This window comes from Somniosus microcephalus, chromosome 1, assembly GCF_052327205.1.
Source record: "Somniosus microcephalus isolate GS21.2 chromosome 1, FLI_Smic_1.0, whole genome shotgun sequence".
Lineage (NCBI taxonomy): Eukaryota > Metazoa > Chordata > Chondrichthyes > Squaliformes > Somniosidae > Somniosus > Somniosus microcephalus.
In genome coordinates, this window is record NC_140987.1 from 390371416 (window position 1) to 390386062 (window position 14647).

General features: G+C 46.1%; 1 protein-coding gene across 2 annotated transcripts in view; it reads left to right on the forward strand.

Annotated features, from left to right (window-relative positions):
• The window catches only part of LOC147125086 (exocyst complex component 1-like), a 189892-nt gene that overhangs the window by 86055 nt on the left and 89190 nt on the right, over positions 1-14647 (forward strand). For both annotated transcript variants that reach the window (XM_085997193.1, XM_085997183.1), the window contains 2 exons: positions 11275-11407; positions 13367-13476. In XM_085997193.1, coding sequence (XP_085853319.1) covers positions 11275-11407; positions 13367-13476 — 243 coding nt within the window. The remainder of the gene's footprint in view (positions 1-11274; positions 11408-13366; positions 13477-14647) is intronic.

The window sequence follows — 14647 nt, forward strand, 5'->3', positions numbered from 1 at the left end:
GAGTATGGCAAGGCTGGATGACATTTATTTTAATGCAAGGAGTCTTGCGAGTAAGGCAGATGAATTGAAGGTGTTGATGAACACATGGGAGTATGATATTGTTGCTATCACAGAGACATGGTTGAGGGAGGGGCAGGACTGGCAGCTCAATATTCCGGGGTATAGAATCTTCATGCGACACAGAGGGGGGTGTAAAAGAGGAGGGGGTGTCGCAATATTAATCAAGGAGTCAATTACTGCAGTAAGGAGGGATGATATCTTAGCAGGTTCCTCTAATGAGGCCATATGGGTAGAACTTAAAAACAAAAAGGGGGCAAGCACTTTGCTGGGAGTGTACTATAGGCCCCCAAACAGTCAGGGGGAGATAGAGGAACAGATATGTAGGCAAATCTCAGAGAAGTGTAGAAATAATAGGGTAATAATAGTAGGGGATTTCAACTTCCCCAATATTAACTGGGATAGTCAGCGTGTGAAAGGCTTAGAGGGTGCGGAATTCTTAAAGTGCATCCAGGATGGCTTTTTGAGCCAGCATGTAGAAAGTCCTACAAGAGAGGGGGCAGTACTGGACCTAATTCTAGGGAATGTAGCCGGGCAAGTGGTACAAGTGACAGTAGGAGAGCATTTTGGTGACAGTAACCATAATTTGGTGAGATTTAAGGTAGTCAAGGAAAAGGACAAAGATGGACCGGAAATAAAGGTTCTAAATTGGGGGAAGGCCGATTTTAATATGATAAGGCAGGATCTGGCCAAAGTGAACTAGGATCATCTACTTGTAGGAAAATCCACATCAGAGCAGTGGGAGTCATTCAGAAAGGAAATAGAGAGAATACAGCGCCAACATGTTCCCGTAAAGGTCAAGGGTGGGACCAACAAGTCCAGGGAACCCTGGATGTCAAGGGATATACAAGAATGGATTAGGAAGAAAAGGGAGGCTTTTGGCAGATACAAAGGACTAAAAACAGTGGAAGCCCTAGAGGAGTATAGAATGTGCAGGGGGATACTTAAAAAATAAATTAGGAGAGCGAAGAGGGGGCATGAAAAAACACTGGCGGACAAAATAAAGGAAAATCCCAAGGTGGTTTATAAGTATATTAAGGGCAAGAGGATAACCAGGGAAAGAGTAGCGCCCATTTGGGACCAAAGTGGCAATCTGTGTGTAGAGCCGGAAGATGTAGGTGAGGTTTTAAATGAATATTTTGCATCTGTGTTCACTATGGAGAAGAACGATGTAGGCATAGAAATCAGGCAGGGGGATTGTGATATACTTGAACAAATTAGTATTGAGAGGGAGGAGGTACTAGCGGTTTTAGAGGGTTTAAAAGTGGATAAATCCCCAGGCCCAGACGAGATGTATCCCAGGCTGCTGTGTGAGGCAAGAGAGGGGATTGCAGGGACTCTGACACAAATTTTCAGAACCTCTCTGGTCACAGGGGAGGTGCTAGAGGACTGGAGGACAGCTAACGTAGTACCGTTATTCAAGAAGGGTAGTAGGGATAAACCTGGGAATTATAGGCCAGTGAGCCTAATATCAGTGGTAGGGAAATTATTGGAAAAAATTCTGAGGGACAGAATTAGTCTCCACTTGGAGAGGCAAGGATTAATCAAAAATAGTCAGCATGGCTTTGTCAGGAAGAGATCATGTCTAATCAATTTGATTGAATTTTTTGAGGGGGTGACTAGGTGTGTGGATGAGGGTAGCAGTTGATGTAGTCTACATGGACTTCAGTAAGGCTTTTTGACAAAGTCCTGCATGGGAGACTGGTCAAGAAGGTAAGAGCCCATGGAATCCAGGGCAATTTGGCACATTGGATCCAAAATTGGCTTAGTGGCAGGAGGCAGAGGGTGGTGGTTGAAGGTTGTTTTTGTGACTGGAAGCCTGTGTCCAGTGGTGTACTACAGGGATGGGTGCTGGGTCCGTTACTGTTTGCAGTGTACATTAATGATTTAGATATGAATGTGGGGAGGTATGATCAGTAAGTTCGCAGATGACACGAAAATTGGTGGAGTGGTAAATAGCGAGGAGGGAAGCCTCAGGCTACAGGACGATATAGACGGGTTGGTCAGGTGGGCAGAAAAGTGGCAAATGGAATTTAACCCTGAAAAGAGTGAGTTGATGCATTTTGGGAGGACTAACAAGGCAAGGGAATACACAATGAATGGTAGGAGCCTAGGAAGGACAGAGGATCACAGGGACCTTGGTGTGCATGTACATAGATCCCTGAAGGCAGCAGGACAGGTAGATAAGGTGGTTAAGAAGGCATATGGGATACTTGCCTTCATTAGCCGAGGTAGAAAATCTAAGAGCAGGGAGGTTATGATGGAGCTGTACAAAACGCTAGTTAGGCCACAGCTGGAATACTGTGTGCAATTCTGGTCGCCACACTATATACTTGTACTTCTTGCAATCTAGTATACTGTATTTGCTGCTCACGATGCGGTCTCCTCTACATTGGGGAGACCAAACGCAGATTGGTTGACCGCTTTGCGGAACACCTCCGTTCAGTCCGTAAGGGTGACCCCGAGCTTCCGGTCGCCTGTCATTTTAATTCACCGCTCCATTCCCACTCAGACCTCACCGTCCTTGGCCTCTTGTATTGTTCCACGGAAGCTCAACGTAAACTCGAGGAACAGCACCTCATCTTCCGATTAGGCACTCTGCAGCCTTCCGGACTCAATATCGAGTTTAACAATTTCAGATCATAACCTCGGCCCCTATTACATTTTTACTTGTAATTTTTCCACTCCTTTCCCCCCCCCCCTTTCCTTTTGTTTCTCTCTCACACCTGGCAGCTATCTCTTGCCCTGCCAGTACACTTCACACCCAATCTCAGCCTATTACCATCTCGTCCAGCTTCGAATACCTTTGTCTCTTTTACTACTTTTGTTTCTTTTACTTCTTTTGTCCGATCGCAGCCCTGCCTTCGATCTATTTTCTTTTCTTTCCAGTTTTGAAGAAGGGTTCGACCCGAAACGTCAACTCAAATTTCTCTCCACGGATGTTGCCTGACCTGCTGAGTTTTTCCAGCATTTTCTGTTGTTATATAGGAAGGATGTGATTGCATTGGAGAGGGTGCAGAGGAGATTCACCAGGATGTTACCTGGGCTGGAGCGTTTCAGCTATGAAGAGAAACTGGACAGGCTGGGGTTGTTTTCCTTAGAGCAGAGAAGGCTGAGGGGGGACTTGATTGAGGTGTACAAAATTATGAGGGGCATAGATAGGGTAGTTAGAAAGGAACTTTTCCCCTTAGTAGAGGGGTCAATAACCAGGGGGCATAGTTTCAAGGTAAGGGGCAGGAGGTTTAGAGGGGATTTGAGGAAAAACTTTTTCACCCAGAGGGTGCTTGGAATCTGGAACTCACTGCCTGAAAGGGTGGTAGAGGCAGGAACCATCACAATATTCAAGAAGCATTTAGATGAGCACTTGAAACGTCATAGCATACAAGGCTACGGACCAAGTGCTGGAAAATGGGATTAGAATAGACAGGGCTTGATGGCCGGTGCAGACACGATGGGCCGAAGGGCCTCTTTCTGTGCTGTATAACTCTATGACTTGCGCCAGGGCGATTTAAATGAAAGAGATTGTGACGTCAATGAATGTGTAACGCTCACTGGACGCCCGATCGCCAACATTGGATTTAGCCACTTACCTTAACAGCAACGCAGAACAATGACCGGGAGAGCTGTTGTCTACCAAACAGGAAGCAGGCTGCAGCAGCAGCAATCTGTAAAGGCACCATCCCCAATCAGCTGCACCTGACAGGGTTTTGCAGTTTTAGTGACTGTGTACTACTCCCTGCAACTGAAAGAGCTTTCTTTAGTTATTATAAGTTTTTTTGGTGACAGGGAGTGTTGATTCAGGGGCAGATGTCATTCATTATTTGCTAAAGGCTTCTACTTACAACACTTCCTCACAGTCATTGGGGCTGTACTGGCAGTCGACCTCGCCCTCCAGGATCTACGGTGGAGGGACCGGAGGCAGCGAGAAAGACGGAAACATGTGCACAGAGGGAGGAGAGCCATCAGGGCTCTCAACAGGAGGCCTTAGCCACCTAGGGTCACAGAACCCTGCCACCTCCTGCAACCAGACCAGCAGCCTCAGATCAGGGCGACCACTGCTCTCCCAGTGGCAGTCAAGGTCACCGTAGCCCTCAATTTCTTCGCCAGCAGATCCTTCCATTCTACAGAAGGACACATATCTAACATCTCACAGTTCGTCATCCATCGCTGCAACTGGGAAGTCACTGAGGCTCTCTACATCAGGAGAAGAGACTGCATTGGCTTCCCAATCACCAGAGAAAAGCAGGACAAGCGTACATGTGGCTTTTACCAGGATAGCTGGCATCCCGATGATATAGGGTGCCATCAACTGCACCCACGTGGCTTTGTGGGTACCGCTAACAATCCTGAGATCGCAAAGGCTACCCCTCACTTAATGTGCAGTTTATGTGCAATAACACACAACGAATTCGCAATGTCAATGCCCGCTATCCTGGCAGCAGCCACGCTGCCTTCATCCTGTGCCAGACTGGTGTGCCAGCACTCTTCCAACCACCACATCAAGCTAGCGGCTGGCTGCTCGAAGTCAGGGGCTATCCGTTCTCCACCTGGCTCATGACTCCCCTCCACAATCCCAACACTCGTGCCCAGCATTCATATAATGAGAGCCATGCTGCCATCAGGAACACCATCGAGCAGACCATCGGCCTACTGAGGCAACTGTTCCACTGCTTTGAGCACTTGGGAGGAGCCCTCCTGTACATGCTGGAGCGGGCGTCCCATTTCGTGGTGGTCTGCTGCATGCTTCACAACTTGATCATCATGAGGGCGCAGCCCTTGCCATCAGGGATTGCGGGACCACATTAGGAGGACAATGAGGCAGAGGAGCAGAAGAAGAAGGAGGTGGAAGAGGGGGAGCAGGAGGGAGGGCGGAGGCAGTAAGACAATTGGCCTTCTGAACAGGCTGTCCGTGACCGGCTTATCAGACTCCGATTCGCATGAATGAAGCCCCAGATCCCCGTAGCTCACCACATTGCCATCATACAATCCCTGTCTCATGGTGTATTACAGCGTCCTCCTGGGCGCAAAGGTGAAATGAGAGAGACCACAAAATATTCCAAACACAATTAATACATTTATCTATAAACATATCACACATATCACTTGAATTCTAATAACTAATGACCCTTGTGTCTGCCATAGTTGAATAGCTGTCATTGTGTGCAAGATGTGAGATGTAGGTGTGAGTGTTGCTAGGTAGAGATTGTTGGTGGGTGAGTGCTGGGGGTGTGGTGCATTGAGCATTGTGTGTAGCTTGTGGTACAGATGTTGCTATGTAGCATTTGTTGAAGCCTTCACTCACCCTGACCACCCGTGTGAGCTCGTTAAACTTCTTCCTGCACTGTGTGTGGGTCCTGGGCACCACAGTGCTGCCCGTGATTTTGCGTGCAGCCTAGACGATTTTCAGGTGGCACTACTTAACCATTTTTAGTCTAAACACTGCCTGTTTCTTGGCTGTAACGAATTTCTAGCCCCACAAGTCTGTGACATTTTTTTTTAATGAATTTTGATCCACATCAAGATTAGAGGTCTCATTACTGGGTAATAATAATTCTCACATTTTACATCCAGCATTGTACTCATGGTGTAGATATAGCACTAGTTAAAGCTTTCTGTACTTTTCCCTAACAAATTGGCTTAATTTTACTGTAGAAAATAAACTGTCGCTCCAGTAGGACATTTCTGTTTGTTGCACCAACCATTTTTGCTTTTTTTCTGATTGAGACTGATAACTGATGGCGAATTGTGAGCAGTTTTATATCGTAGACTCATGTACACTAGAAACCGCTTTGGAACTAGCTAGTCTCCTTTCACATAGGCCCTGTTTAGCCTGAGAGAGAGGAAACTATTCCTTCAATCGAAGCACAAAAACAGTATGCTAAACTATGTGTCACTCAGCATCCAACAGCAATAACATTCGTCTTCATTCCAAATTCTGTATTTTTGATTGGTTTCTGGGGAGCAAACATCAGTACTGGTGACAACATTCGATCTGCTGTTCCCATTTCTTAGAAAGGCAAACCCTATGCACCAATTCTTTTGACCTAGGCTGTAGTAATTATTTAACATTCTCCTAACTCGAGATGATTAAGCATTCAGCAGGGCCTGTGAAAATATATGGTAAGACTATGGTCGGAATTTTCTGGGGTACGTGCGGGCGCGATCGGAGGCGGGTCGGGTGGGAAATTTGAAATAAGTTGGATTGGGTTGGGAACCCGCCTTCATCCCGCCCCCACGCGCCTTTCCCTCGGGCACATTTTCCGGTGCGGCAGCGACCCGAATGGCAGAGGCGGGCAACCTAATTTAAGTGATTATCAGCTTGTTTTCAGACCCTTAAGCATCTTTTTTAGACTTCCTTTCAAATTTCCCTGCATGACCACGGGATTCATGTCAGCTCGGGAACCACGTCTGTCAACTTGAGGTGGGAGTTGAGTGGTCATTGATCCAGCTGATTAGTTGACAGCATGAAATGTACTATTAAAGCTCCCACCGCACAGCTGATCACTTTCCTCAGGCAGAAGCTGTTGCTGACTGCATTCCCAGCACAGATTTAGCTTTCTAGAGGCTGCAAGTGTTTCCAGCAAAGTTGCCATCTAGTCTCACCTCATCGATCACACCATTAACAGATTACTTCTCTCATCTCTACTTGACCTGCCATCTATTCCATCAGCATGGGTGCTGTTTATATTGTCTCACCTTGGTCCTCAGAATCGGACCACGATGAGCCCCAACACCAGCAGCATCAGGCACAACACCAACCTTCTCCTCAACCACTTGAGGCTGCACAGGACAGAGGGCATCAGCGCAGGGCTGCACCGCACCGGATGCAGTACCCCAACACAGGTTATACAGGCAGAGGATGAGCTTCCTCAACATAACTGAGCAGCAGTGCCAAAGGAGGCTCAGGCTATCGCGCCAGGTCGTCGCAGACATTTGCACATTGCTGGAGCAAGACCTGCAACCCAGAGGAGCGGGTGGACATGCTTTACCAGTGGCTGTCAAAGTCACCCACGCCCTCAACTTCTTCGCCTCAGGTTCCTTCCAGGGATCTGCAGCAGACATTTGCGGCATCTTGCAGTCGGCCAGGCACAGATGCATCACACAGGTCACCGATGCCCTGTTTGACAAGTCAGCCAATTATATCAACTTTGCCACTGATGAAGCCAGTGTTACTGAGCAGGCGTTCGGCTTTGCCACTCTGGCTGGCTTCCCATAGGTTCAGGGCGTCATCGACTGCACACATGTGGCCATCAGGGCACCCCATCATAACCGAGGAGTCTTTGTCAACTGCAAGGGCTTCCACTCCCTCAATGTGCAACTGGTCTGCAACCATAGGAAGATCATCATGCATGTGTGTGCCAAATTCCCTGGCAGCTGCCATGACTCATTCGTCCTTCGCCAGTCCACCTTCCCTCAGCTCTTCACTCCTCCAAAGAGACTTTCTGGCTGTCTGCTTGGAGACAAGAGCTATTCACTGAAGATGCGGCTCATGACACCCTTGAGGAGGCCAAGTAGTGAGGCCGAGGAGAGATATAATGAAAGCCACATTTCCACCAGATGTGTCACAGAGCAGACAATAGGCATGCTCAAAATGCGCTTCAGATGCCTCGAAAGATCTGGAGGAGCCCTTCAATACACACTAGCCAGGGTCTCCAGAATTGTCGTGGTCTGCTGCGCCCTGCACAACATAGTGCAGCAGCGAGGATTAGCGCTGCATAAGGAGCAAGGCACTGAGCGCACAACCTCTTCAGATGAGGAGGAGTAGGAGGAGGAGCATCAATTGGAAATCGAGGAGGAGCAGGAGCTGAAGGAACCTACGGGTCAGATCTCACCAGCACCTGAGCACATTGCTACTCGGGAGGCAAGGGATGGCCCCATCATGGCCAAATTTACTTAACTTTACGCATTACACCTATATGGCTGCCACATGCTGTGCCAGGTTGGCACCACCCCACAGCAACACCATAAGGGATCCCTACAATGACCAAGCCATTCTTTTGACACTGATGACCATTGGTGGAGGTACCGTTATGTCTCACCATTCACTGCAACTCAATAAGCCACTTCCAAAGGTGCACACAAATTTATCCAAGACCGGAAAGTGGTGAAAATTAAGATTTTTATGGTTGAGATCACATTAACGGAAACTTGACATTAACATTGAATAAAACACCCTTGTGAATCTTTCTCTTACGCGCGCTTCTACAAGGTGCTACCCCTGTGGCTTCAGCAGAGGTAGAGGCAGCCTGCTCACTTCCCTGCTGCGAATGCTTAGACACTCTTGGCAGACATCCTCTAGGTTTTGGAGCCTCTGATGGCCCTGCCAAAGTCTGCTCCTCCTGCGGCTGTACAGGGGCAGACTCGGCCATCGCTGTCTGAGGAGGTATCTGCGGCTCTTACTGAGGGGATGACAACGGGGGAGAATTGTAAGCGCTTTGAGAGGGGCCCACAATTCCATGTCCCCTCTCTCCATCATCCCTTTCATGGGCCACCCACACTTCCCTGCTAGCAAGGAGCTGGAGAGCACCTTGCTGCACATCAGTGGGGCCATGAGGATCCACATCTATGCTGACATCCCTCCTAGAGAGGAGGTCTGTGAGAGGGAGAGAACTGGAGGTGGCCCTCCATCATTTGTCGTCATTCTCCATAGATATGCTCCTGTAAGTGGCGGATTAGCTACTCCATGCAGGTGGCCATCCTTTCCATGGAAGAGCCTATAGTCACCATCGCCTGCGACACGGTGGTGCTCATTTTGGAGATGGACTCCTCCATTCTCTGAAATTTGTAGACATCGCGGCCGCAAAACCTGCACTTCTTCCTGCACCTCCAGGATCACCCTATTTCTGATGGCCCCCGAGGCTCAGCATCTGCATGCAGCTGAGCAGAGCTGGGAGGGTCCTGCGCCCTCCAACGAGGAGTCTGCACTGCTGTCCTTGTCTCCACCATCTGCTCTTGCTCACTTGTGAGTTGTGACGCACCAGGTAACAACACTACTCTATCTTGCATGAGACCCACCGAGGTCTGCATCTCTGCGCTGGTGCTGGGTGCGCTTATGTCTGGTGACAGTGCACCCTCAGAGGCTGGAGGCTCCTCTGAGGAGTTGACTTCCTCTTCCTCCTGGACAGTGGGGGGGGCTCTTGATGAACCTGTGGGAGAGTAAGGAGATGAGTTAGATATGTCATATGAAGAATGGGTACAGATACCATTATGCACATAATGAACATTCACTGGCTGCTGACATCAGTCCCCATATGAGTGACTGCTGTATGTCATGTAGCTGTATGATATGTAATTCTGTCACCAAGTTGCTGAGATGTCTCCCCCTTTCCGTCTCCCACTTCCAGCTGCTCGGTGACTCCCAATACAGGTAGACTACCCTTTATCCGGACTTCCGAAAACCGAAACCCTCTAAAAACCGAAGGTTTTTTCGTTCAGCGTAAGTCGTGCGTACGAACGAAAAAACCTTCCGTTTTTAGAGGGTTCCGGTTTCGGAAGTTCGGATAAAGGGTAAGTCGTGCGCACGACCCCCCGCCGACCCCCCCCCCCCCCCGCGGACCCCGCCGGCCCCGACAACCGCCGACCCCCCCCCGCGGACCCCGCCGGCCCCGACAACCGCCGACCCCGACAACCGCCGATCCCCCCCGCCGACCCCCCCCCGCGGACCCCGCCGGCCCCGACAACCGCCGACCCCGACTGACTTACGCTGAACGTCAGCGTAAGTCGTGCGCACGACCCCCCGCCGACCCCCCCGCGGACCCCTGCCGACCCACCTTCCGAAATCCGAAATTCTCCTTTATCCGAAACTTGGCTGGTCCCGAGGTTTTCGGATAAAGGATAGTCTACCTGTACTTCTAACACAACCTCCTCTGCTGTTGTGAAGGTGGCCAATGATGGAGGGCCACCTCCAGTTCTCTCCCTTTCCCTCTTATTGTGGGCTCTCTTTTCCTGCAAGGAGGGAAAGAAGAGAAAGTTGAGTGAGAGTGATGGAATGAGTGTAAGGAATGGATGGGTTTCATCTTTAGAGGGAGACTATAATGGAGTGGGGTAGCAATGCCAAATGGCCTCCTTGTGTGTTGTTAGTTGGTATGATTGCATTTGGATGAGGGTGAGTGTGAGGGATGGCTAGTAAGATGGGGATGTGATAATGTAGATAGAGAGAGAGGGTTGGGTGGATATGCAAGGTATGTTGGTATGAGTAAGGATGTGCAGGAGTAGGGTTGGGAAGGCAGAGTGATGGGGATGTGATGATAGGCACAGCAGGATGAAGTTGAGTGTAGCTTTCTACTCTCCTTTCCTGATCTAATGAGATCATTGAAACGTTTCCGGCACTGCACCCAGGTCCTCCTGACCTGCTTGTGACCTCTCTGCAATTTGGAGACAGGTACTTTTTGTCTCCTGGGGAGGTCTCTTCCACCCATTTGAAGTTAAGAGGAGCTCCCTGCGTGCTCTGACTCCCTCCACAGACATATGGAGGGAGTCATCTGAGAATCTGGGTGCAGCCCTCTGCCTCTATGCAGTCATGTTTCCAAGTTTTTGGAACAATCAAACTCTCCAGTGCAGTGACTGCACACTCCTAGATGAACCTTCAAATGCAATGTGGCCACGGCTCCTTTAAATATCCCAGCTGAAAACGCGTCATGGATGATGTCATCAGACCCGCACCATTTACTAGGGCCAGGTAACGCGCAGGGCGGGCTTAATAGGCCCCATTAGCGCAAAGTCGATTACTGCAGCAGGATGGAAGCAAGAACAGGGTCGCGACCCGCCATGGCGACCGCTCGCACTGGACCCGCCCAGGTAAAGAAAATTCCGACCTATGTGTGGAGATTCTTTTAATTCAAGGAATGAAGAAATCCATACCAAATGAGGTAATATTTTTTCAATGGAAATTCTCCACACGCTATTGGAGCATATTAAAGTAACACAATTTAAAAGGAGGAGGAAGAGCATAAACCTTCTCCATGCCTGCAGAATTACTAGCAGGGATGCTTTTCCTGGTTCTCTGATGTATCATGAGATCCCACAATCCTTCCTTATCCCTCTTCTCTTGTTATTATTCAATAAATATTTGATGTAGACTTAATATATTGTTACATTACTCTAAATTGATCATTGTTTTTAATTTCTTATAGCATTTAAATTGATTTTTTTAATGTTTCTGTATCTAATGTAAATATCCTGCTTGGTTCTTCATAATAATTATTGTTAATCTGATAGCACAAGCTGGACCTTGCTAAAGAACATGAACATGCATTAAGAAGTGGTGATCTGTCCACATCTGTGAGCTTACAGGCTTGCATTGCTGCTGTTGAAGCTCTGAGTAATTGTATGGATGTTAAGTTATTCCCAGGTATGGTTATATTTTCTCTCCCCTGTTGCTTTCCTTTATGTAGCTTATAGCCCAAATAGATGCTTGAACTAATGTATGCTTAAGTGCTATTAATACTACTCACCCAGCTTTGTACCACTTTCAAAAATTCAGGTACCTTCTTGAGTCAGGGTTGTGCTCTCCAACTTTGTTCATAGCTGGATAACCTTTCAAAACATTATAGGAAACTATCATAACTCTCTAATTGTTATTCAAAATTAGCCCCATATATTTTAAAACCAACTTGGGAGAACTGGGAGATGCAGTGAGTCAGTCACTGGCCTTTCAGATCTGGGACTTGGGTTTAAAATAAATCCTGTGAAGTGCTTTGGAATGTCCTGAGGTTGTGAAACGTGCTATATAAATAAAAGTTATTTCTTATCTCTTCCCTCGTCCTCGGTACCTTGCTGGGGAAGTGGTAACTTTATCTTGCACCTGACCTGGGAATGCTTGATGTCAGCACTGGGTGTCTGATACAAAAAGTGTTCCATGCCCTCACCTCAATGAACACAAATTGCACAGAAAGCTCTCACAAAGTGCTCACTTCCTGATTGAGGCAGCCAACCTCTTAACATTTCCAAGGCTATGCATAGATATATAACCTATTGGCACTTAGTTTCAGCTTCCAGCAGCTTCCATCGTTCATTTAAAAAGAATTTTGAATACAGGCCAGGGAAGTACAGGCCTCGATTTTTTACTATATTTTATTCATTGAGTCCTAAATCTCTCAGGAATATCTAAATTAATCGGTATTAATCAGTTTTGGTGGGAGTAGATACTACAAATTAAAAGACATTTGATGTACCTTTCACAATATTTTGGTGGGCTTTTGTATGCCAGTCAAGGTAAACGATGATTGTGTTGGGGAATGGAATCGTTTTCCACTGGCCACACCAAACACTGCTGAATAAAATAGGGGTTAGATGTAGTAGTATTTTCAGTTATTGCAGCATTGCTTTTTGTAACATAAATTAGATTACCAGCTTTAGTGACCATTTATGGGTGATAGTAGACTATACATCTGCAACATATTCTTTATGTACTATGACTATAATTTTGTTTGGTTGCGAGGGAACTGCAAACATTAATGTGACCTGTGCAGTAAGTTTCCATGTTTTACCCATTTTCATATTTCATTTCTTTCCATATTCACAGGTGGAATGCTGTCCCACTGAGGACAGAAATACAGACCAATCATCAATAGATCTCCCCTCTATTATTCGTCTGCATTCTTCTCACTGGGACAGAACTCCAAAAGTGACTTTTTCACAATTGTGAATCGGAGCTGACTTTTTTAGTGATGGTGGAAATAAGACTAGATTTTATCTGGTCTTATCTCTGTTGTCAGCACCATCATAGAAATGAAAAATAAGATAGGCTGATATTACTGCCATCCCACACATTTCTTCCATCATTTTTGCAGCTCCAAGGTGGGAAAATCATACCCCCACTGGTATTGATAGGTTAACCTGTTGCTGGCCACTGTCAATGGACACATATCGCCTGTGATATTGTCATTACAACTTTGCAGAGTGGAGTACAAGCTGTAGAACAAAGCAGTGCACACTGATGTAATCCAAATTTGTTCAATTATTTTCCTGACTCTAAACTGTAAACAGTTAATAAAAAGCACACACAATACTGATTCTTCACAATAATTCATCTTTATAATTTCATTGATGTGATAAAAAAGGAATTTTTCCATTTACCAGTAGCTCCTATTTGAAGATTTTCAATAGGCAATTGTCACAGGATTGCGATATCCAGATAAGCAATGCTGTAGGCTGATGTTTAACATTAGACAAGCCTGGCATTCATCTTTAATCCAGTCTTTGAGCCAAAAAAGAGCCTATATTAGTGAAATAACTGTGAAACTTTATTATCTATACATATAGTTGTTAACATTAATTTGACTTCCCTTTAAAACTCTGGTTTTATTAGGCCATCGAAAACTGCAAAGTGTGGTAGAACAATTAATAAAGTTTGAGAATTTGCGGCAGCTATTTGAAAGTCGATTCATACGACATATTAACAGTATGTTTGTACTACAGGTAAGTGCAATGGTAAATAATGTAACATGTTGGTTTCTTGTAATAAAATCTGGTGAGAAAGACTTTGTAAAGCTTACTGTGATAATAACAGAATAGTTTTAAGGGTATGATAATATCCATTTGTCCTTACTTATTTGGGAGATAGTTCGGTTGTTGGTACTCCGGTAGTTGGTTGTATCGATCAGGAATGTCAGCTTGACCTAACTTAAATTGACTAGATGCAGATGTGTAGGTAAGCTCGTCACAATTTGACTGTATCTGGAATCCTTTTGCTTTGTCTTCTGTTAATGAAATGCTGCTTGTTTCTTCTTGCTGAGTGAGTCCTAACTTAAGTGTATAGTCAGTAATTTGCAGTCTAACTGCTGACAGTTTGACTAAATATTCTACATCAGACATTCAGCTGACATTTAAAAAAAATAAGTACCTGCATGTTATTTTTAATCATTTGGAATAACTTAGATTAAATGGTCAACATCAGTTCATTCCCTGATTATAGCAATGATTCAAGCAGACAAATTGGCTCAACGTAGACAGGCCTACACAATTAGTAACAATATTCATTAGTATCTACAGATAATACTTCATTCTTGCACCAAGGTACTAAATGTGATAGACTAAGGCCAGTCTTTTTTTCTTCATCAAATGTTCCCACCGATTTTCTCCCCTCCTGAAGACTTGACTCCTTGCTGGGGTATGGTTCCAAAGACTGTCGATCACCCTCTAGTAGCTAACCCCTGTGAGCATTATATTCGTGGTAGCCTTGACAATGGCTATTCACGAGTAGGGTCATCACAGTTGAGCTTGATCCTGTTGTCCACACACACACACACTTCCAGCAGGTGTTTTTTAATAGAAGGTACCCATGCTCTTTTTTTTTTACCTTCCTTAATTTAATGGTACTAAAGCCAATTGTGATATCCAACCAGGCTGAAATCAGCAACTCCAGACATGATGTTGAACCTGGAACTTTCTTGATCTGTATTGTTCAGCTACCTGTACTCATTTGGATAAACAACGTTTTTTTAACTGGTGCAGAATAATTCTGGGGTATAGTCCACAGATGCCGGCAGCCCTCACCAAATGGCCATTCTTAGTGTTTGAGTCTTGTGAATGTCACAGCAGTGTCTAATTCTTGGACAGTTTCCAACACAAATCATTGAATATCACTCGT